Source organism: Muntiacus reevesi, chromosome 2 (assembly GCF_963930625.1).
Source record: "Muntiacus reevesi chromosome 2, mMunRee1.1, whole genome shotgun sequence".
Classification (NCBI taxonomy): Eukaryota; Metazoa; Chordata; class Mammalia; order Artiodactyla; family Cervidae; genus Muntiacus; species Muntiacus reevesi.
Window position 1 is genome coordinate 227,864,193 of NC_089250.1, and position 22,842 is coordinate 227,887,034.

At 57.1% G+C, this 22,842-nt stretch overlaps 1 protein-coding gene across 3 annotated transcripts; it reads left to right on the forward strand.

Moving 5' to 3' along the window:
- The first annotated feature begins 4,769 nt into the window (after positions 1-4,769).
- Positions 4,770-17,364, forward strand: DPEP1 (dipeptidase 1). 3 transcript variants are annotated; one of them, XM_065925218.1, is made up of 12 exons: positions 4,770-4,935; positions 8,950-9,036; positions 9,670-9,907; positions 13,535-13,667; positions 13,900-14,032; positions 14,122-14,272; positions 14,400-14,469; positions 14,607-14,783; positions 14,870-14,954; positions 15,035-15,110; positions 15,227-15,362; positions 15,447-17,364. In XM_065925218.1, exons 3-12 carry the CDS (start codon positions 9,804-9,806, stop codon positions 15,612-15,614), a joined length of 1,233 nt encoding a protein of 410 aa, XP_065781290.1. In that variant the 5' UTR covers positions 4,770-4,935; positions 8,950-9,036; positions 9,670-9,803; the 3' UTR covers positions 15,615-17,364. The 3 variants fall into 3 exon arrangements, with proteins under 3 accessions (XP_065781290.1, XP_065781289.1, XP_065781291.1); XM_065925217.1 differs by having other exon boundaries at positions 9,744-9,907; XM_065925219.1 differs by having other exon boundaries at positions 9,749-9,907.
- Positions 17,365-22,842: the final 5,478 nt, after the last annotated feature.

A 22,842-nucleotide genomic window follows, 5' to 3' on the forward strand; every position in this document is an offset into this window, starting at 1 on the left:
ATAGCTTTGCTGAGATACAGCTCACCTGCCACCTATTACACAATGAACATGTGCGCCCTCTTCACGTGCTGAAATCCTAACCCGGATGTGGCGGTACTGGGCGGGGGCTTGTGTGCCAGGTCAGGGGTTACTGATGTCCATGAGGGCAATTGGGCTGTAACAGCTATAAAAGGCACTGTGACCTCTGTCCCCGTAACCACACCCCCTGGAGCGCATCCTCCAGGTTCCCTAGCTGGTGGGCATCGAGGCACCTGCCTCACATGATGTGACTCTAACCACACAGCTTGATGGACTACATTTTGTTTATTCATCAGATGTTGGGCTTTTGGGTTGGTATCTTTTGGCTGCTGTGAACATTTCTGTGTGGATGTACAAACATGACTTGCATAGCTTGTGGTACATATATGATATGTTCACGTTAAAATGTAAAATAAAAAGAACCAAGGAGGCTTATGCACGCACGCCTGGAGCAGTCGCTGAGATCTGCCATTGCAGATTGGACGAGGCAGCTGGCACTGCGTCCACTCCTCTGGGCTGCCCACTGGAAGGAAGCTGGGAGCCCATATAGCCGCTTCTCCCCTGGGCAGGGTGCTGGGAGGCTAAGAGGGGAGGAGACAGCTTCCTGGGCCAGTCCCTCCCCCACACAGCTGCCCCACTCCCCCCACAATCTGAAGGCCAGAGTTTCTCGGGCGGAAATGGGGTATTTTCTACTTCCTAGGAGGAGAGGTAGGTGCTAGGGTAGGACCAGCGCGGCCGTGAGGTCCTGGGGCGAAGCCTGCACCACTGCTGAGGCCACAGTGAGTAGGCTGGGGCCAGGGGGCTGCTGGGGGTTGGGGGTCTGCCACTAGGGAGGTGCTGCCTTGAGGGGAGGTGGCCGGAGCCCAGGTCAGCAGAGCAGGGAAACAGGGAGCCTGAAGCAGATGGAATTCCAGAAGGTAAGAGAGCTGTGATCAGTGTGAAACTGAGGTTCACAGGGTTCCCCTCTGCACCCCGACTTCTTTCAGCGGCCTCTCTGCTATCCTTAGGATGTGGTTCAGACCTGCTGGGGCCGGCAAGGCCCCTGCCACCTTCCCACTCCCACACCTCTGCTGTCCTCTGCACAGAACATTTCTCCCTGGCTGTCCACCCTTCAAGATTCAGCTAACCTGTCCCCTCCTCCAGGAAGTCTTCCTTTTCTGCAGTTCTGCCTGGCTGCCCTTCTCTCTGCTCACTACCGTCCCCTCGTCAGGCAGGATGGATGTGCTGAATGAATGAGTGAGTGAAGGAAGGAGTGGAAGAATCAAAGTGGGCCGTCTGCAGGAGCCCAAGTTCGGCAGATGACAAGGGCCTCCTGATTCTGAGAGCTCAGAACGTTTGGTTCTCCTGGCAGCAGCAGATCAACTCTCAACAGTAACAAAGCCCGAGTGGGCTGTGTTCTTTGTATCTAATGCAGACGTTTCCTAACCGAGTGGGTCTGTTCCGTGGGCTTGAAGCGCTGGGACGTGGGATGCGTGCATGGGTCCTGCAGCCCCCTGTGCTGTGAGCCCCCTTCCAGCGGCCGCCCGCTGGCCGATGGGGAGAGGGCCCTATGGATGGGCCCCTGGGCCCGCCCTGCCTTCCTCTCTGAGAAACACATGGTTAAAAGTGACCCCCCAGAGCAACAGGACTTCCCTGGTGGCTCAGATGGTAAAGCTCTGCCTACAATGTGGGAGATCTAGGTTCAATTCCAGGGTCGGGAAGATCCTCTGGAGAAGGAAATGGCAACCCACTCCAGTACTGTTGCCTGGAAAATCCCATGGACAGAGGAGCCTGGTAGGTTACAGTCCATGGGGTCACAAAGAGTCGGACATGACTGAGCAACTAAACTTTCTTTCTTTCCCAGACCAGCATACCTTCAGCATCCCCTCACCAGTCAGGGTCTCTGAATCTACCTCACTTCAAGTTAAATAATGCTTTAGAAGTTCACAATCTTGCAAGGAACTGTGTCACTTTTCTTTTTCCTCACTCAATCCCCTTTCCTGTGGACATCACTGTCTCAGCCACAGGAAGGGGACAGGCTTTAAGCCCTTCGGGGGGATGGTCGTAGCATATTCTAGGGAGGGAGTGCTGAGCACAGTGTGGGTCATGCTGGACTGGTGGGTGGGGTCTGCCTGGGCCCAGGGAGCTTGGGAGCTGCGTCACTTTTATTCAGTAGAGCTGTTTCCATGGGGGACAAAGTACAGTAGAGCGTCTCCCTTGAGACTTGCTGGCTGTTGTGGGCATGTGTCCAGACTCAGGGAGGCGGTGGTTTGGTGTCATGGCAGGAGGGGGCGTCTGGTTTTCCTGAGTGTGGCCCATCCAGGCCTCAGTCTCCTGATTCACTGATGAATCCAGATCTTCGTGTGTGTCCAGAGCTCTGGGGATGAGGAAGGTGAGGACAAGGGCTCCTTCTTCATCCAGGCAGTAAGGCTGGAAGGCATCTGATGGCCTTGCCCACTGGGAATGGGCAGCGGGGCAATTCTGGAGGCCACAGAGGGTGACCTCGGACAGGGGAACCAAGGGCTTCCGGGTCCCCTGGGGACAGCAGGCAGGGGAGGCCCAGGCCTCTCCCACCTTCTGCTGTCCTGAAGCCTGGGCTCCAGCCCAGCTCCGAGCCATGAGGCCTGGTTGTGTGCACCCCTCGCCTCGGTTTCCAGACCTGGGAAAGACGGGAGCCACGGAGTCTGCAGGGCCCTGCCCCACAGGTGAGACCTCCGGGCCACACCGCAGGACCCAACTGGCCACCAGGAGGCAGCAGTGGGAGGGCTGGTCCAAGGGGGACCAGAGCCTCTGGCCTCATGTCTGAGCCTCTCTACCAGCCTCAGGTCGAGCTTGGGGGGGCGCCAGGCCTGTCTCACAGACAGGACAGGGCAGCCCACACCCAGTGCTTAAGAGACCTGGAGCATTTTCTCACCAGCATCCTGCCCACATCTAGAGTGTCCCCATGCCAGCGCCGCTGTCCTTGCCCCAGATTCAGGGGACAAGGCTGGCCCCACTGGGAGGCTGTGGTCTGCCCTGCCCCTGTCCAGCTCAGCGATCACCCTGCCCTGCATGGGGGGGCCAAGCTGGGACAAGGGTGTAGACGGAGGTGCCCCGGAACTGGGAAGTCTGTGGGCAGAGGGACCTGCTGATGGGGTAGCTGGTGGGGCCCCCAGACCTGCCCCCCCTTGGGCACCATCCGAACGTTCCTGGGACATCCGCCTGCCAGCGGGACACCTGGCATCCACACAGGAATTCAGCCAGAAGCCAGGCCCTGAGAGTGGAGTGCCTGGAGTCGGGGGGCACCCACCCCCATCTCTGTGCGGAGCCTGCTTAAACACTCTTCTCTGTTTTAATTATTTTTCCATTTTAATACACAAGCTAAAAATGTCAAACAGTAATAACATCAAAAGATGTTATTACAAAGAGTAATAACATCAAAAGTAGGAATCTGCCCCTTCCACCCCGGCCTTGGCGCCTCTGGCCCTCCCACCCATCCAGTGATGCCAAGACCCTGGGCAGACCCAGGGGGAAGTTCTCCTCTCCAACATCTGTGCCTGCAGAGGGGTGCCACCCCAAATATGGAACGAGGGGATCACTGTCCAGGCAGGGGCTGTACATGGCTGCCTCCCCCAGGCCCTGGTCCATGGTGCCCAGGGTCAGAGCCTCAGCCCCTTCTCCACCCTGAAGCAGCCCTCCTCTTGAACTCTCACCACCCTCTAGGGGAGGGTCAAGGGAGATGACTTGCTCCAGAGCCTTGGCAGGTGGCCCCTCCAGCTCTGCTGCCGTCCGCTAAGACCCCCATTGCTCTTGGAACCCCCTTCTCACGCTACATCCCCATATATGACCCACTCCCGTTATTACATCCCATCCTCCCAGTTCTAGTAACTGAGTGCCTCACAGTTGGGGCAGGGGCTGTCCCCATCAGAGTCGTGTCTGTGAACCAGGAGGGGGCCAGGGCAGGGGGGTTGAGAGTGGGGCACTGTGCCCCCACCCAGCCTGCTGGGACCTTCCCTGGGTGGGGATGGGACTGCCAGCTGTCTGCCAGCTGTTTGCCAGTGCCTGCCAGGGTGTGTCCCCCCAACCTAACCTCAGAATCCTGAAACCAATTAGCGCAGCCAGCCCCCAGCTGGGCCGGGGCTCCACACAGACCTTCTCCTGGTCTGAGTCTCTGCCAGAGGACATTCCGATCCCTGCCTGCTTCAGATCCTCCTGGAGTCGAGAGTAGTACACATATAGAATGTGGGCCCCAGCCTCTGGGCCAGGCTGCAGCGAAGATGCCTTCCAGCCCTGGACACAGCCGTCACCCTTGACCCCAGCAGTGAGGGCGGGGTGGCATCCCCTCAGGTGCCAGGTTGCCTGCTACCAGATGATGCTGTGGGCCTGGCGGCGGGGGGGGGGGGGGGGGAGCGTGGCCCAGCCCAGCTATCCTTGTGACACCCCACACTTCCTAACTCAGCCCCCACCTGGATGCCACCAGCCTGTCTGAGGGAATCCCCCCCCCCGCCTGTCTGGGGACCCCGACTCCCTGTCACCCAGCCCGGCCCTGTCTGGCCTGCCCTGGGCCGGAGGCCCAGCCTGAGGGTCAGAGGGCGCTGAGTCTGGGTGGGCCGTGTGTGCCGGGCATGCCTGCCTCTCGTGTCTGCAGAAACTCAGACCAGCTGACACGTGTGCTGCGTTCACCCCTCTGAGGCCGCCTGTGAAACTCAGGGGCGGGTGCAACTTGAGAAAAACAGAAACAACCCCCCAGGTCTCGTGACCTGAGGGGAGCCCGCCCTCCAGTTCCTGGGGAGCCTGGGCACCAGCACTTGCAGAGCTGCAGGAAGCCTGTCTCCTCCCATCGCGGGAGGGCTGTCTGGTTTGGGCAGCACGCGGCAGGGCAGCCATTAGTGGATACCTACTGTATGCTGGGTGAGGTCTCTGCGTCTGAACTGAGGGGGACCGGTTCGGGTCCAACGGGTGAGTGCATCGCGGGCGGGTGAAGAAAGGGCCTGCTGGGCTGGGGTTCTAGGGGTGAGTGGAGGGCCAGGGCCTCTTGGGAGTGTCTCCGGAGCCCCTGAAGGAGGGACCCGCTGCTGTGGCCAGTGGACCACGGAGCTCAGAGCAGTGGGGGCAGCCAGTGGGGCTGTGCAGTTGACCCATGACAGTGGGGGACAGAGGGGGATGGAGGGGGACAGTGGGGACAGAGGGGGACAGTGGGAGCAGAGGGGGACAGTGGGGGACAGAGGGGGACAGTGGAGGACAGAGGGGGATAGTGGGGGACAGAGGGGGACAGTGGGGGACAGAGGGGGACAGTGGGGGCAGAGGGGAACAGAGGGGGACAGATGTGAACATTGGGGGGCAGATGTGGACAGTGGAAACAGAGGGAGACAGTGTGGGACAGTCGGGGCAGGGGGGACAGTGGGGGACCAGGAGGACTGTGGAGAAGCCAGCAGCCTGGAGGCACCCCTGGGGGCTGGGTAGACAGAGGCCATCCATGAGGGTTGGGGGCAGAGATCTGAGTGGTGGCGTCACGATGGCCTGGACAGCTGAGAGGCCCCAGGACGCCCCGACGCAGAGGTCACGTGGTCTGAAGGGCCTGCACCCAGGGCTCCCCAGGACACGCCAGCACACCCCGCTGCCTCCAGGCCCACTGGGGGCTGCCGTGTACCAGGCCCTGTGGTGGTCACGGGGCTGAGGCCCAGCTGCAGGCCCCGAGGTGGACGTGGGGGCTGGGTGGGCACAGTGACACAGAGATGAGGGCACCTGCAGGGCTCAGCCTGTGTGCCGTGTCCGTGAGAGGCCAGGCCTGGGGAAAGAGCATGTGTGAGCGTGTGGTCACATCCACGTACCTGTGTATTACTGGGAGTTCGTATTGGTATGCTAAATATGTGTCTGTGTGCACATCTGCATCTTGGCGTCTGTGTGTGTCTGATCACATGAGCAAGTCCACATGGGTGTGCTTATAAGCCTGTGCTGTGTCTGCACACGCAGGTCTGTGTGTGTGTTCCTGAGTGGCACAGGCTGTGGACTCAGGCCCTCCGGCTGCTCTGGGCTGTGTTGGGGCTGTGCCTCTGTGGGCACAGGTGCAGATGGGGGCAGTCTTGGGGGACCCTCCCGGGAGCTCTGGTGAGCAATTGGGCTGCTCTGGGCGGGTTTATGAAGAGCCACGCAGGCTCTGACCACTCCCTGGATGCCTCTCTGGAGCTCCAGCCAAAATGCAACAGCATTGCTTAGTTTTTGTGTGTTTATTGCCACTGTGTTCCTTCTGATTATGGCAAGTGATGCTAATGATTCCAATTAATAACTTTATTCTCTTTATTTAAACAAAAAGTGAAAACATTTTAAGGCAGACAATTAGGCAGCTCCCCTGAGAGCTGAGCAGGCGGCAAGGCTTGGCCATTCTCCCAGGGGAGAGTGCATATCCTCAGCCGCCACGGACCTGGGGCTTCTTGCTGCCAAGGAGACGGTGGGGCGCTGCCGCCCCCAGCAGCCCAAGGTGGTTCTGGTTACTCACCCATTTTACAGGCCAGGGCACTCTCACCAACACTGTCACCAGCTGTGGGAGAAGAGCCACAGTCAGCTTCCTGCTGTTGAACAAGCAATCCTCCAGAGCTCCAGCCGGCACTCAGGGGTCTCCGGCATCACTCATGTTTCCAGACCCAGCAGGGCCAACTGGTCTCTGGCCCAGAGTCTGGCCTCAGCCAGGAGCTGGCGGGGGCATCAGCTGGCCATCAGTCGGAGGGAGCTGGGCTGGTGGCTGCGTTCCCCACGGCGTGTCCAGGACAGGAGCCAGATGGCAGCACAGAAGTCATGCCGGCTGCTTTCTCTGAGGATCGAGCCGGCTGCCTCTCCTCTTGGCAGAGAGTAAGGAGGATGGACAGGCGAGTGCTGCCAGTTCTGGAACACGCAGTCAGCCACACAGGAGTGTGAACCCAGGGCGGCCTGTTTCCAAGCTCGTGCTCTCAACAAAGGCTGGTCCCACCTCCAATCAAAGGACCTGGGCCAGGCCGTCGAGTCCGCTCTGTCCCTGAGGCTCATGTCATGGGGTGCCAGCACAAGAAGAAGCAGAGATGCTGTGAGAATCCTCCATAGCTACACCCACCACAGCCCTTAGGTCAGAGGTGGGCCCAAGACGGGCATTTCCTTGCCATGTCCCTCCAGGTGGCAGAAAATGACTCAGGCAGAAGCTGCAGCGTCCCAGAGAGGAAGGGTCCTTGACTGGCAGATTCAGCCCATTTTGGGGGATAACTTAGATGGAGATGGCCTCTTCAGGAGCACTTACAGAAGGGGGCAGCAGGGGTGCAGAGGGCAGGGGCCCATCAGAAACCAGAGGGGAGCTCAACTTAGATGTCACAGGAGCAGGTGGGAGTGAGAGACGTGGCTAAAATCAGACTTATGGATGGCTGGATGGTGGAAAGGCTGACCCCCGGTGCCCACAGACACAGATGGACAGTTCTGGTTGGTCTATGGCCAGGCTGACCCTGGGGGAAAAGACACCAGGGAGTGTCCCTAAAAATATATTTGTTTTGAGAATCAGGGTTGCTGTGATATGCTCATGTTACATTCTGACATTAAGGGCCCCCTCTTGCATTGGGAGGCTCTTGTATCCAGCACTCTGGCCACTGCATGAAGTGACAAAGACCTCCAGCTGGCTGAGGACAGTGGGTACATGAGACAAAAGGTCGAAATACACAGTGGGGGAAAGGGGTCCAGAGGAAACATTATCATCCAGTAAACAGGAGAAAAGAAAACAGAACTATCAACTGATACCAGATAATATTGCTTCCATATAAGAACAAGGAACAAAGAAAAAAGAAACCCACCACCAACGAAACACAAGACAGCATTTTGGGAGGTTAAGCATATAGTTTCTGAAAGAAAACTGGGTGAAAGTGCTTAAATTCAGAAACAAGGAAACTTATAGAATAAATTCAAAGAATAGAATATTCCATTCATAAATTCACAGAATAGAAATGCATAGAACAAAAGCATGAGAAAACCTAAAACAGGAGAGAAAAACACAAGAGTCAAATAGGAGCAGTGCCAGAGGTCCAGCATCCGACTGAGCATGGTGCCCAGAAACAGACAGAGGAGGATTGCAGGGTGTGTTCTGGGATCAGCAGCAGAGCCGGCGACCCCGCATGAGGAGCTGGTCAGATGAAAACAGTCTCCAGTGAGGCATGTCACTGAGAAAGTGCAGAGCCAAGGAGGAAGAGGTAGCTCAAGGAGATTGTGCAAGAAGGCAACAAGCTGCCTACAAAGAATTGAATTCTCAGCAATAGTGCATTGTGGATAGCCCTTCACTTTCAAGAGAAAACAGGTTATGATCCAGAAGTGCCAGGCCAGCAAAAACCTGTTATCCAGTTATGAGGGCATAATAATGTCAAGTGCAATCATTCCAGTGCTTGGAAATTCATTTCCCAACACCACTGCCAGGGGTGGTTTGGGGACCAACTCTAGCGAAACAGGACATAAACCTAGAGGCGGAGGGCCTGACGCAGGAATTCAGTGGGAAACATAGATCCAAAGCCAGGCACTGTGAGTAGGAGGCCCAGAGTGTGGAAGACTGTCAGGCAATCAGAGACCTCATGATGAAGAATCGACTTGAGCAGACAGGTTCAGGTGTGAGTGGGGGGCCTGACCCGCGGGTCCACAGGTCAGCGCTCCCGGCAGGAGGGCCCATGATGACTTCTGTTCGCAGACAGATGCCATGGCTGAGAAGTCTGACCATGTGCACAAGCAGCCTGACCCCGAGCCCCACCAAGGGACACAGGCTGTGAGTTACTGGAGGGAGGAGGCGGAATAGACCCCACACAGCACAAGCCCTCCTGGGTGTAGACTTGGGCCCCTTGGCTGTCGTCTTCCGGGGCTATCATCCTGGAAATCCTCTCGAGTTTGAACAAGGGTGTAACTGGCCCTCCCATGGGTGTAGTTGAGTGTCCTTGAGTCTTCTGTTTCTTGGGTCACCCAAGGACGTATGGTCACGCCCAGAGCTTAACTCCTGGAAATGTGTCCTCTGTCACCAACTTGCAAGAGTCATCTGCAGCTGAAGTCCTGGAACTGAACATGAATGACCCGGTAAGACCAGCCCTGCAGAACCCAGCAACCCCGAGGAGCCAGAGTTGCCCACCAGAACCAGGATGCTGGCCCAGCCGTGGGACAAGGATCACTGATTCACCCATCCCAGCGGCTCCTGGGAGCATCCTCAAACCACCCCACCCGAGAGACCTGTTTGTCCTCAAACAAATCCATCTGAGAGACCTGAGATGATCCTCAAACAAATCCATCTGAGAGACCTGTGTGAGCCCCCAGTTCTAAGGAAGTACAAACACTCCCCAAGCCCCAGTGTCCAAACTGCAGCTGAGCGTGGGTCACAGTGCTGTCCCCAGGACCAGGGTGGGGTGTGGTGGGAGCACCCCTGTGGGACTGTGCTCCACTGTCTGTGGAAAGTAACATAAAACTACTCGACAGGCAAACCGAGGGGTGCATTCAAGGACTCAAAATCGAATCTTGTTTGCAGACCTCAGGCACTGGGTCCTGGGTGGGGCGTGGAGGTGACCGGCCCTCCCCGCCTCTTCTCCTGTCCTCTGGGCAGCAGCTCCGCCCTTCGGGTTTTACTACACCTGGGCCTAGCTCGCACAATGACGCCCAGCCTCAGACAGCGACGCCCAGCCACGGGGTCCAGGAACTCCCATCTTCCCACCCTCACAGGGAATGCGCTGATTACTGATAAACAGGAGGTTGGGCAGCGATCACCTGGACCAAAGGCTTCCGTCTTCTGGCAGGACAGCCGCTCAGGATAGACGCACAGCAGCGGCAGGCAGCAGGTGCCCAGGGACGGCGTCATGTGGACCGGCTGGTGGCTCTGGCCCCTGGTGGCCATCTGCACTGCAGACCAGTTCCGGGACAATGCGGTGAGACTCATGCAGAGCACGCCTGTCATCGACGGGTAAGCAGTCACTTGGGACGGGTCTGGGGTCTGGGCTGGGGGAGCTGCGATCAAGGCTCTTGTGACCTGAGACAGGCACTGCCCTGTCTCCCTGAGACTCGGTCTCTCCAACTGAAACACGGCCTTTGCTCTTTGCTGGACTCTTTGTGGGATCTCAGGGCCACAAAGACTTCACCAGGGGAGGGTCTGTAGGAACAAAGCAGGAAGGGGGTGAGTGGCTAGGCCACCGCACCTCAGCAGCTCCCAGGGCACCTGAGCCCAACCTGAACCTCCTGGGGGCTGGATCCCAGCTCGGGAAGGGGGTGCTGGGGGCCCTGCCTCACAGAAAGGGCAGGGATGGTAGCACTGGGGAGACACTGCCGGCCCTCTTGACCCTTCTTCTTGAGGCCCTCTTGTCAAACCCACCCGCCCCGTCCACCTGGCGTGACCCCATCAAGTCCCAGCTTGACCTCATGGAGGCATGTCAGCCTTCATTGCCCCAGACAAGCTCCTGGGCACCCACTCCCACGGGTACCATTCCAGCCAAGACCCTAGAAACACCCTGCCACTCCCTGATGTTACAGCTAACCTGGGCCCGCCTGTCCCCTTCAGTTACCCTCCCCCACCACCCCACCCCCTGCTTGGGGTCAGGCCTGCACCTCTGACTGTCCCCTCCTCCCACAGGCTCGAGGTCAGGTCTCACACTGAAGCCAGGGGGAGGCTTGGAGACCCAAGTCCCACCCCTGTCCTTCATGCTCACCCCCTGGCGTGACTCCCACTGAGCTTGGAACAATAAAAAGAAACAAACAAACAAAAGTCTGCACAGCGGCCCCTGGGGCCCCTTGATGCTGCAGGCATGCCTGGCCGGGCCCCCCTCCCCTGATCCTGGCCACAGTTCCTCGAGTACTTCCAGAGCTCTGGGAAGGACACCACCTGCACACACACTCCCGCCCCGCCTGCTCTCCTGCCCTCCCGCCTACCATGGTGGCCAGCACACTGGCTGCACGCAGCCCAGAGGAACAGTATCTGGTGTGCGCTGGCTCTTGGGTACCGGGAAGGTTAGGAGAACACTACATGCTGCTGGGTTTTGTTGGACAAAAGCTCTATGGGAAAAGCAGAGAAAGTGAGTGTCTTGTCACATGAGACCTGCCGGGAGCTGCAGGGTAGCCCTAGAGAAGGAAGTGGCCATCTAGGGTCAGTGTGCGCCCTAACTTCCCTCCTCCCACAGCCCTCCCCTGACCACTCCTTCCCGTGTTTCCTGGACCTCCTGTTCCCCCTGCTCGCCACCCGCCTGCCCCACAGGCATAGAGAGCTTTCTGCAGAGGCCGCTGCCCTTGGCTCCCACCCCGGAGGCCCTGCTGTCTCACAGGTCCCGGTTCAGGGACTGGGCATCCCAGGCCAGCAAGCATAGGAAGATGATGCCGCAGAATGAACCAGGGAAGCTGTTCCTTCATTCTGGAGGACTCAGGGCAGCCGGACACACGGAGAGGGGGTCTTTGTCTAGGTAATGGAGCTGTCCAGAGGTCCATGCGAGAGGTAAGATGGCTCACAGAGCCCAGACAGCCAGGAGTACTCAGGACGCTAGGATCTGGGATTATCCAAAGTCTTAGAAAACTAAAACTAGGTTGACAAAAGCAAAAGCAGTGTAGATAAGAGCCACAAAGAAGTAGCTTTAACCACAGAGAAGTGCAGAGGAAGCCCTGGCACAGCATTCCACAACAGGGCAGCCACCATTCCCACAGTTACCTCATGATTTAACATAGCTGCACCAGCTCCAGACATCACATCCGTATGCCAGAGCTGGTCTAAGTGTGCATTTGGTTGTCCTTTCTAGCACTCTCCAGCACTAGGAACCCTCTCCTCCCTTCTTTGAGTAGAATGGAAGGGTCCTCTATCATGTCTGAGGATGCTACCCAGGCCACAAAGATAATGAGAGATGCTCCACTAGGCTCCAAAAGGTGGTAATGCCCACAGAGCGGAGGCCTACAAAGGAGGAGAGGCTGAGGGGAGGAAGGAGGGACAAAGTGGAGGCAGCTGGAGGGTGGGGCTGGACTTCCTAGACTAGCAAAGGAGTAAAGTCCTGCCCAGTGGCGCTGCCCCAGGGACAGCACCCCCCAGTCCTGCAATGAGGTGAGGACCTCGCCTCACTGGAGTTCATTCACCTCTCAGTCAGCAAAGGCCATGCCCAGCGGTCAAATCTCAGAATTTGCAGAAAACACAGCTGGGGTGGGAGCCCCGCCTAGGGCACCTGGGGCAGCTTCCACAATCTAGAGCCCCAGGGTGGGGCCCAGCGAGCCCTCACTTCCCACCAGCAGGAAGAGCCCACCCTAGGGGGCTGGACAACCTGGGCCACCACAGTGTTAACAGACAGTGATTGATCTGAACTAGGCAGACCCAACAGATGAAGAAACAGACATGAGGAGGGAGCCGGAGCTGGGGATGGGGGAGGGTCCTGGGGACAGCGGGCCTGGCTGCGGGGCTGCAGCGGATGCCTGGATGGGAGGGCTCCCAGTGGGAGTAAGGCCCTCTCCAGGTGTCCCCGTTGTCACCAGACCAGGGATGCAGACGAGAGGCTCCCTGCACGGCTCCCTGAACGTCCCATGCGTGTGTATACACAGGCTGATAACAGCTAGACGGAGGGTCCAGGCTGGGCCTGAGACTCTGCTTCTCTCATCAGGTCCCAAGGGCCGAGGCCACTTCCAGCATCTGGAGCTTGTGGCTCCCAGCGGCCTCTCCCCTGGGGGCTGCTCCTGCTCCCCCTCTGTCAGTTGCTGGGTCCAGGGAGAAGGTGTCCCAGCCCCACCGGTGCCCACTCCCCAGCGGCTGATAGCCCTCCGCGCCCCCTGCGCCTCCTCCTCCGGGTCCGTCCTGTCCGCCCTTCCCATCTCCCCGTCTGCCCCAACCCCACCTCCAATGCACTCTTCGCCTCCTGGCTCCCGGGAAGACTTCAGAGGGCCTGTCTTTTGGAAGCATAGAGGATCCTCTTGGAAATGGTGCAAGACTGTGCCCAGGCATAGAGGGTCTGCGGGGCGAGCGGAGGTGCGGAGGGGGCCCCAAATTCTGCACTGGCGCGCTGCTCCGTTGGCCACCCTCCCCCAGGGAAGGCCACGCCCCTCACTAACCCCCGGTCCCTGCAAGGGGAGATTACAGCTTCTTTTTTTGGCCACGCCCCAAGGCGGGGTCTTAGTTCCCCACTGAGGGAAGGAACCCGCGCCCCTGCGTTGGTAGCGCGGAGTCGTAACCACTGGACTGCCAGGGAGTCCTAGAATTTCGTCTTTAATCTGTGAATCTCGCCGAGGCCCTACACCCAGTAAGCCCATGGCAACCAGTCTTATCCATGGAGATTGTTTTAACCGCCCGGCCCCCCCTCCCACCCCCCATTTTGAAGCCAGCCAGTGTGCGCCCTCCTTCTTCCCCAGTGCAAGGCTCGGGGAGAGAAGACCTGACGGCTTAGGGCTCAGTTCGCTGACCTGGCCTGGGGGTGGGGCCAGCTGAGAAGCTCACCTGTGCTCAGGTGTGTTCAGGTAACAGCAATCACCCTGCGACCCTCCTAGTCCTCAGTCACTAAAAGAGGAGCCAGAGAAGGGTCAGCCTGCCTGGGAGGAAGCTGTCCTGAAACCCCATCCTGACCCCTCTTGGCCCCTCCAGGCACAATGACCTGCCCTGGCAGCTGCTGAACAAGTTCAACAATCAGCTTCAGGACCCGAGGGCCAACCTGACCAGCCTGAACGGCACGCACACCAACATCCCCAAGCTGAAGGCTGGCTTTGTGGGGGCCCAGGTAGGGTCCGGCTCTGAGCCCGCCCACACGCGGAGCCCACCCGCTCCTCCCTTGGCGCCTGTCACTCGTGGCCGCGTACCTCCTGGGCCCTTCGCGGGGGCTCCGATAGCCACCCAGGCTGTGGGGCGGGCTTCTGGGGCGCGAGGGGAGCCCCAGGCCTGTATGCCTGAGCAGGGGCAGGGCCTGGTTTCCGACCACTCGGCTCCCAGCCCCTCCCCACCGTGGCCCCCAGTTCTGGTCTGCGTACACGCCCTGCGACACCCAGAACAAGGATTCGGTGAAGCGGACGCTGGAGCAGATTGACGTCATCCAGCGCATGTGCCAGCTCTACCCCGAGACCTTTCTATGTGTCACGGACAGCGCAGGTGGGTGCCAGCGCCCCCGGGGGGTGGGTGGGGGGCGTCCTGAGCAGAGCCGCTGGGCTGTCTGTTCACGGTGCAGCCCCTCTCCCCAGGCATCCGGCAGGCCTTTCAGGAGGGGAAGGTGGCCAGTCTGGTTGGCGTGGAGGGAGGCCACTCCATCGACAGCAGCCTGGGTGTCCTGCGGGCGCTCTACCACCTGGGCATGCGCTACCTGACTCTCACCCACAGCTGCAACACGCCCTGGTGAGCAGCCCCGGGTTGGGTCTCGGGGCAGGGACCCTGGGGTACCTGCTGTTCTCCGAAGAGGCCCCAGGTGGGTGGGTCTGGACGACCACGCTTCCCCTCCGGCTCCCGCTCTCTGCTCTCCCAGGGCCGACAACTGGCTGGTGGACACAGGAGAGGACGAAGCCCAGAGTCGAGGCCTCTCATCCTTTGGGCAGGTGAGTGGAGGACGGGGCGATGATGAGCCCCAGAAGGTCATGTGAACACAAGTGGGCGCAGTGCAGCCTGCTTGGTCCCAGGGTGTCGTCCATGACCCTCTGAGCTGGACATGTCCCCTGATCCTGTCCCCCCTCAGAGCGTCGTGAAGGAGATGAACCGGCTGGGTGTCATCATCGACTTGGCCCACGTATCCGTGGCCACCATGGAGGCCGCTCTGCAGCTGTCCAAGGCCCCGGTCGTCTTCAGCCACTCCTCGGCCTACAGCGTGTGCCACCACCGTCGCAACGTGCCGGACCACGTGCTGCAGCTGGTGGTGAGGGTGGGGCTTCTGCCTCTGCCCGGGGCTGGCCCTTGCAGCCTGGCTGCCCTGCCCCCAGCTCCACCCTCTCTCCCTTGCAGAAGCAGACGGGCAGCCTGGTGATGGTGAACTTCTACAATGACTACGTTTCCTGCAAAGCAGAGGCCAACTTGTCCCAAGTGGCAGGTAGGTGGTGATGAATGGCCGCGGTGCGGGAGTGGGGGGGATGTCCCTCTTGCGAGGCCTCACGTGCTGCCTCCATGCAGACCACCTGGACTACATCAAGAAGGTTGCAGGAGCTGGAGCCGTGGGCTTTGGTGGGGACTACGATGGCGTGTCCAGGTAAGGCAAGACACTGCCCATATGTTGTGGGGAGCAGAGGAAGGGAGCCCTGAGGGCACTAGGGCTTGGGATGGGGCCCCTAGGGTGCAGACTCTGTCTCTCTGCCCACATCTCAGGCTCCCCTCCGGGCTGGAGGATGTGTCCAAGTATCCAGACCTGGTCGCTGAGCTGCTCAGGAGACACTGGACAGAGGCGGAGGTCAGGGGTGCCCTGGCTGAAAACCTGCTGAGGGTCTTCGAGGCTGTGGAGCAGGTGAGGAGGGACTGCCATGCTCCCGCCCCCACCCCCGACCTTCTCCTGCCCTCAGACAGGCAGCTGACCCGTGTCTGCCCCCAGGTTAGTGATCACAAACAGGCTCCTGGAGAGGAGCCCATCCCACTGGGCCAGCTGGAGGCTTCCTGCAGGACCAAGTACGGCTACTCAGCGGCCCCCATCCTCCACCTCCAGCCAGGGGCCCTGCTGGCCTCCCTCGTGACCCTCCTCCTCAGCCTGTATCTTCTCTGACACTCTGGGGGCTGGAATGGCTGTGATTCCCTGCCCAGTCCTGGGCAGGCTGCAGGACTCCCGGGCAGTAGAATACACAGGCACAGCTGGACCCTCAATAAAGGCACCAAGCCTTCAACTCTCATGTCATCGGCAACTGTAGCCCTGGAGGGGCCTCTGGCTGGACACCTGGACACACGAGAGCCTGAGTCCTGAAGCTCAGGGCCAGCGGGGTCAGGCTCTGAGAAACCCTGTGTGGATATTGCTGGAGGCTCTTTAAAAACAAAATCCAGGCTTCAGTTGCCACCTCCTCACATGCACTTGTACATAGGCACACACACAAACACACATACATGCATACTCGTGTGTGCACACCTCCACACCACACCCTCACATCCTCACTCATGCATGCACATATATACTCCCAATGGACTCACACTTATGTGCCCGCCCCTTGGGCCAGCCTCTCTTAGTATAAAGGTCTGGAGCAGGGAGGCTCCCAGCCCGGCAGGGCCTCCACACACGGTGAGCACAGCTCCTACAGCGCAGGGCTTCCCACCCGGGCTCAGCACCTCCCCAGCCCGGTCATTTGCTGGATGTATCTTGAGATGAATAACTTAGTGGGTGACAGACTCCAGACAAGACCCCCAACATGTCCCTGCTGGTGCTTTTCCAGGCCAGAGCCCCCGAGAACACTGCTACCAACCCGTGCCTGCCAGCCAGCTGGCACCCTCTCAGGGAGGTCTAAAGTCACAAGCTGGGACACTGTGGGTATTTGCTGACACTTGGGATCAGTTTAATGTTAAAGGAGGAAAAACTCAAGTCGAAGGTTTTTGTCCTGAGTTGGCTAATTATTCCCAACTCCCCCAGCTGCTGCCACTGATTTACCTAGCCTGGCTGGAGGAGGCAGGAGGGGACCTTGGTGGGCTGCAGGTGGGCAGGCCTAAATTTGCTAATGGGGAGGGATTTTCCCATAAGAAATGCTTTAAATCCATCTGAAATCACCTTCATCACATTGGAACCACACCCCGAGGCAATAGATCAAGTACTTTCCCCAGAATCTGGTTCTGGAAATCCCTCTGCTCGCGCCTCATTCACCCTTGGAGTTGCAGGCCCACAGCCTTTCCTGGGGCTCCTGGTAATAGGCTCCATGGAGGCAGGTGCCATGACTGAGCCGGCAGCGTGGAGTTCATTCTGGAGCCCCTAGAGGGCCGTCTCCCTGGGCAGAGCCCATATCAGCTATTCTGCAACTGATCTCAAGTGGCCTCGGCCTGAAGAACGGCTTGAAGAGAGGCTTGGGTTTCCAGTCAGAGGTTGGGCTGGGTTGTGGAGATGAGAGCACCAGATTCTAGCTGCTAGACCAGTGGTCAGTGACAAAGGGCCCTGACCCTTCAGCTTCACAGGGAAGAATTTCCACAAAAACAGAAAGTAGTGAAACAAGTAAAGTATTTATTAAGAGGAAAAAGAGTACAGTTTGTGTGGATAAGCACAAAAGCGGACTCAGGGAGAGGGGGAGTCCCTGAGTTACATCCTCCTGGCAGTTAGATTTCCTCTTCTGGGGCATTTCTTCTCGGTTTCCTTTGGTCAGTCATTCTGATTTTCCTAGTTCATGGTTCATGTTTGGCATATCTCAGAATCCTCCCATCAGTGCGTGCCTCTCATAGCCAAAATGGATCCTACCGAAAAGGCTTCTGGGTAGACCATCCATTGACAGGACTCCTCTTTGGCTTCTAAGGAGGTTTTTCTGTACATGTGTGGTCTGGGTGGTTTGAGTAGGGCCCAGCCTCCTCCCTTAATTGCCCTGCTATTCTTGTCTTGGAGTTTCCCTCAAGAGACAATGAATTGTTTTACCCTGCTTGGGGGGGTGGGGGGTGGGGTGTGTATGTGTGCCTGTGTGTGTGTGTGTGTGTGTGTGTGTGTGTGTGTATCTGCCTCCTGCTTCACAACCAGTTAACAAGGAGTCTCAGGCCAGGTTCAAACCAAGATGTGCTCAGAGCAGGGACAAGGGGTGGTTACAAAAGGCAGGGACTCTAGAACCCTGTTAGGGGTTCACATGCCCCCAAAACCGATCAAGCTCAGACAGACTGTGAAGCCCCGCCCCACCCCGCCGCGCCCCAGAACCCGAACCATGGAATCTAACAGACTGCCCAGAGGGCTTGACTGACAGCAGGGCCTTCTGACAATGCACCAGGGGCCCCAACAGAGTCCTGCACAAACTCTGTCCACTGGTGGGCAAGAGCGTCTCACAGGGGTGCAGCCAGCTGGGCAGACTAGTTTCTGGACCACACAGGGGCTGCGCAGAGGTGGCTTCGGGGTACACAGGAGGCTGCCCGGATGGGGTTCCAGTGAGTACAGAGGGGCACACGGACAATATCTGGAGCGCACAGCGGCAGGGTGCACCATTCGAGATCTGGGGCACACAAGCTGTTGTGCCTCACGTTTTCAGGGGCACACAAGGCTGAGCATGGAAGTAGTTTCTGGTCCTCACACGGGAGTGCCTGGAGGCAGTTTCTGGAGCACCGAGGGGTTGTTAAAGGAAGGTATTTTCTGGTTGGTACAGAGTCATGCCTGGAGGTTATTTCTGGTGCACAAGGGGTACAGGAGCATAGTTTCTAGTTCGCGTCGGGGCGGGGTGGTGCCCGGAAGTCCTTTCTGGTGCACACAGGAACTGTCCTGACGTAGTTTCAGGCACACCGGTTGCTGCCCGCATGTGGTTTCCCTGAGTACAGAAGGGCTCAGGGGTACAGAGTTTCTGGAACTCAGAGGGCGTCTGTACACCGATCTGGTTCTGACGCACACACAGGGGCATACTGTAGTGCCTCAACGTGTCCACTGGAGGGCACACCAACATGCTTTCTGGTACAAACCTGGGGCCCTACAAATGTAGGTCCCACGTGCACAGTGCCGTCCACAGATGTGGTTTCGGGTGTACACAGGAGCTGCCCGGAAGTAGTTTCTGATACACACAAGAAGTGCCCGGACACAGTTTCTGGAGCACACAGAAGGATCTGATTCCCTAACAGGTATAGTGGCATGCTGTCGTGTTGAACATGTCCACAAGAGGGCGCACCAACATGCTTTCGGTACACACGCGGGTGCCCACAGACATAGTTTGTGCGTCCACCGTGGGGGCGAACGGATGTGGTTTCTGGTGCACACAAGGGGTTGCCCAGACGTTTATGATGAACACAGGAAGTGCCCGGAGGTTATTTATCATACACAGGAAGTGACCGGACGTATACCTCAGCATAGCTTGTAGCATGCTGTCGTGCCTAATGTGTCCACAGGAGGGCGCACTGACATGCTTTTGATGGACATATGGGTGCCCAAAGAACGGGTTTCTGTGCCCGCAGTGGGGGCGAACTGATGCGGTTTCTGGTGTACATAAGGGGTGCCGCACGTTGTTTCTGATGCACATAGAGCGATGCAACAGTAGGATTCCAATGCCTTGTTGCGCCTAAAATGTCCACAAGAGGGCGCCCACACACCTGGCTTCTGCGTGAACACTGGGGGTGAATGGATGGGCTTTCAGGTGCAGATAAAAGGGTGCCGGAAATGATACGCACAGGAAGTACCAAGATTATATGATACACACAGGAAGTGCCCGGAGATTATTTACGATGGACACAGGAAGTGACCGGACGTTGTTTTTGGAGCACACAGGAAGTGCCTGGATGTATTTTTGTACATATATAGCGGCACTCTCCAGAGAAGGCAATGGCACCCCACTCTAGTACTCTTGCCTGGAAAAACCAATGGACGGAGGAGCCTGGTAGGCTGCAGTCCATCGGTTGCTACGAGTCGGACACGACTGAGCGACTTCACTTTAACTTTTCACTTTCCTTCGTTGGAGAAGAAAATGGCAACCCACGCCAGTGTTCTTGCCTGGCTGATCCCAGGGACGGGGGAGCCTGGTGGCCTGCCGTCTGTGGGGTCACACAGGGTCGGACAGGACTGAAACGACTTAGCAGCGGCACTCTGTTGTGCCTAACGTGTACACAGGAGGGCGAAGGAACACGCTTTTGGCACACGCATGGGTCCCCATAGACCTGGTTTCTGTGCCCACAGTTGGGGAGAACGGATGTGGTTTCTGGTCCACAAAAGGGAGTGTTCGCACGTTGTTGCTGATGCCCAGAGGAAGTGCCCGGCGTTGTTTCTGATGCACCCGAAGTGAGGCAACAATCTGATTGCCTAGTATATATACAGTGGAATGTTGTCGTGCCTAGCGTATCCACAGGAGGGTGCACCAACATAATCTTGGTTCACAAGTGGGTGTCCACATCTGGTTTCTGGGTCCAGAGTATGGGGTGAACGGATGTGGTTTCAGGTGAACATAAGGGGGTGCCGGGACCATTATTTTTGATTCGCACAGGGAGTGCCCGGGCAGTTGTTTCTGATACACACAGGAAGTGCCCTTACTTCCTGCATTCCTGCCTATACATATAATGCCGTGCAGTTGAGCCTAACATGTCCATTGGAGGGCGCGCTAACATGCTGTTGGTGAGCACATGGGTGCCCACAGACATGCTGTCTGTGCCTACAGTGGAGGCGAACGGATGTTTCTGGTGCACATAAGGACCGGGGTGCCCAGACGTAGAGTCTGAGTCACATAGGAAATGCCCGGATGTAGTTTCTGGAGCACACAGTTCTGTTCAGTCGCTCAGTCGTGTCCAACTCTTTATGACCCCATGGACTGCAAGACGCCAGGCTTCCCTGTCCATCACTAGTTCCTGGAGCCTACTCATATTCATGTCCATTGCGTCAGTGAAGCCATCCGACCATCTCATCTTGTTGTTCCCTTCTCCTCCCGTCTTCAATCTTTCCCAGCATCAGGGTCTTTTCCAATGAGTCAGTTCTTCGCATCAGGTGGCCAAAGTATTGGAGTTTCAGCTTCAGCATCAGTCCTTCCAATGATTATTCAGGACCGATTTCCTTTGGGATTGACTGGTTGGATCTCCTTGCAGTCCAAGGGACTCTCAAGAGTCTTATCGAACGCCACAGTTCAAAGGCATCAATTCTTCGGCGCTCAGCTTTCTTTATAGTCCAACTCTCACATCCATACATGACTACTGGAAAAACCATAGCTTTGACTAGATAAACCTTTGTTGGTAAAGTAATGTCTCTGCTTTTTAATATGCTGTCCTAGTTGGTCATAGCTTTTCTTCCAAGGAGCAAGCATCTTTTAATTTCATGGGTGCAGTCACCATTTGCAGTGATTTTGGAGCCCCCCTCCCCAAAAATAAAGTCTGTCACTGTTTCCATTGTTTCCCCATCTATCTGTCATGAAGTGATGGGACTGGATGCCATGATCTTACTTCTCTGAATGTTGAGTTTTAAGCCATCTTTTGCACGCTCCTCTTTCACTTTCATCAAGAGACTCTTTAGTTTTTCTTTGCTTTCTGCCATAAGGGTGATGTCATCTACATATCTGAGGTTATTGATATTTCTCCTAGCAATCTTGATTCCAGTTTGTGCTCCATCAAGCCCGGCATTTCGCTTGATGTATTCTGCATATAAGTTAAATAAGCAGGGTGACAATATACAGTCTTGACGTTTTCCTTTCCTGATTTGGAACCAGTCTGTTGTTCCATGTCCTGTTCTAACTGTTGCTTCTTGATCTGCATACAGATTTCTCAGGAGGCAGGTCAGGTGGTCTGGTATTCTCATCTGTTTAAGAATTTCCCACAGTTCCTTGTGATCCACACAAAGGCTTTGGCACACAGAGGTATGCAACAATTTGATTCCTACGCATATATATAGTGTCATACTGTCGTGCCTAACCTGTCCACAGGGGGGCGCACCAACATGCTTTCAGTGCACATGTGGGTGCCCACAGACCTGATGTCTGCGCCCACCGTGGCAGCAAACGGATTTGGTTTCAGGTGAACATAAGGGATTCCGAATGTTGTTTCTGATTCACACAGGAAATACCGGGACGTTATTTATGACACACACAGGTAGTGCCTGGACGTTCCTGATGCACACAGGAAGTGCCCGGAAGTAGTTTCTGAAACATACAGAGAGTTGCAACAATCCGATCCGTGCATGTACAGTGGCATCCTGTTGTCCCTAATGTGTGCACAGGAGGGTGCACCAACATGCTTTTGTTGCACAGACCGGTGCCCACATACCGGGTTCCTGCACCCACAATGGGGGCGCAAGGATGCGGTTTCTGGTGCACACAAGGGCGGATCAGGATGTAGTTTCTGGTCACACAGGAACTGCCCGGAAGTAGTTTCTGCAGCTCACAGGTGGCGGCCCGGAGGCGGTTTCACTAAGTACAGAGGAGCTGACGGATATAGTTCTGGAGTATACTGAAGGTGGGGTGCACTATTCTGGCTCCTGGACATACATAGGGGCATACCGCCGTGCCTCACGTGTTCACGGGGTAGGGAGCGGCGCACCAACATGCTTTCTGGTACACACATGGAGGCCCACAGAGGTGGTCTCCACACCCGCTGTGAGGGTGCACAGATATGGCTTCTGGTGCACAGAAGAGGGCACCAGGACACAGTTTATGGAGCACCGAGAGGTTGAGGACCGTGTATTCTGGTTCATACAGGGTGGTGCCCAGAGGTAGCTTCTGGTGTACACAGTGGGTGCAGGAACATAGTTTCTAGTTTGTACTGTGCGGGGTGCCCGGACATAGTTTCTGTAACACACAGGAAATGCCCTGATGGATGTTTGTGAATACAGAAGGGGCACGAACATTGTTGCTGGAGCACGTGGGGCTGCGGCGGGGTGGATCAATATGCTTCTGGTGCACACGTAGGGGCATGCTGTGGTGCTTCACGTTGTCCATAAGGTGTACACACGCGGGCCCACAGTGGGGGTGCACGCAGCAAGTGCCTGGGCGCAGTTTCCAATGCACATAGCACGGTGCCCAGAGGTGATTCCTGTGAGCTCAGGGGTGTAAACACAGTGGCCATCCAGGTCAGAGAAACCAGAGGGCCTGTCCTACACTTGGGATTGGAGCAGTTTCCTCAGTTGGTTCCTGGATAATTTAGAGGCCTGAGGTGAGGAAAGCTCGTACATAAAAGTATACCGATGTTGTGCAATAGGTTTGCAATTTTAGTAGCAGTTTAAAGTTATTTCAGAGTAAAATCGTAAAGAAACTGGATCCTATCGAGTCGGACTGAGCAGGGCTTGGGAATCTCACTCCTCACACTACCCATACCAGCCTGCTTCAGGAACGCAATAGCCTGTCCTTGGGGCTGGACCACACGCCAAGCACCCACCCCCATTCTCC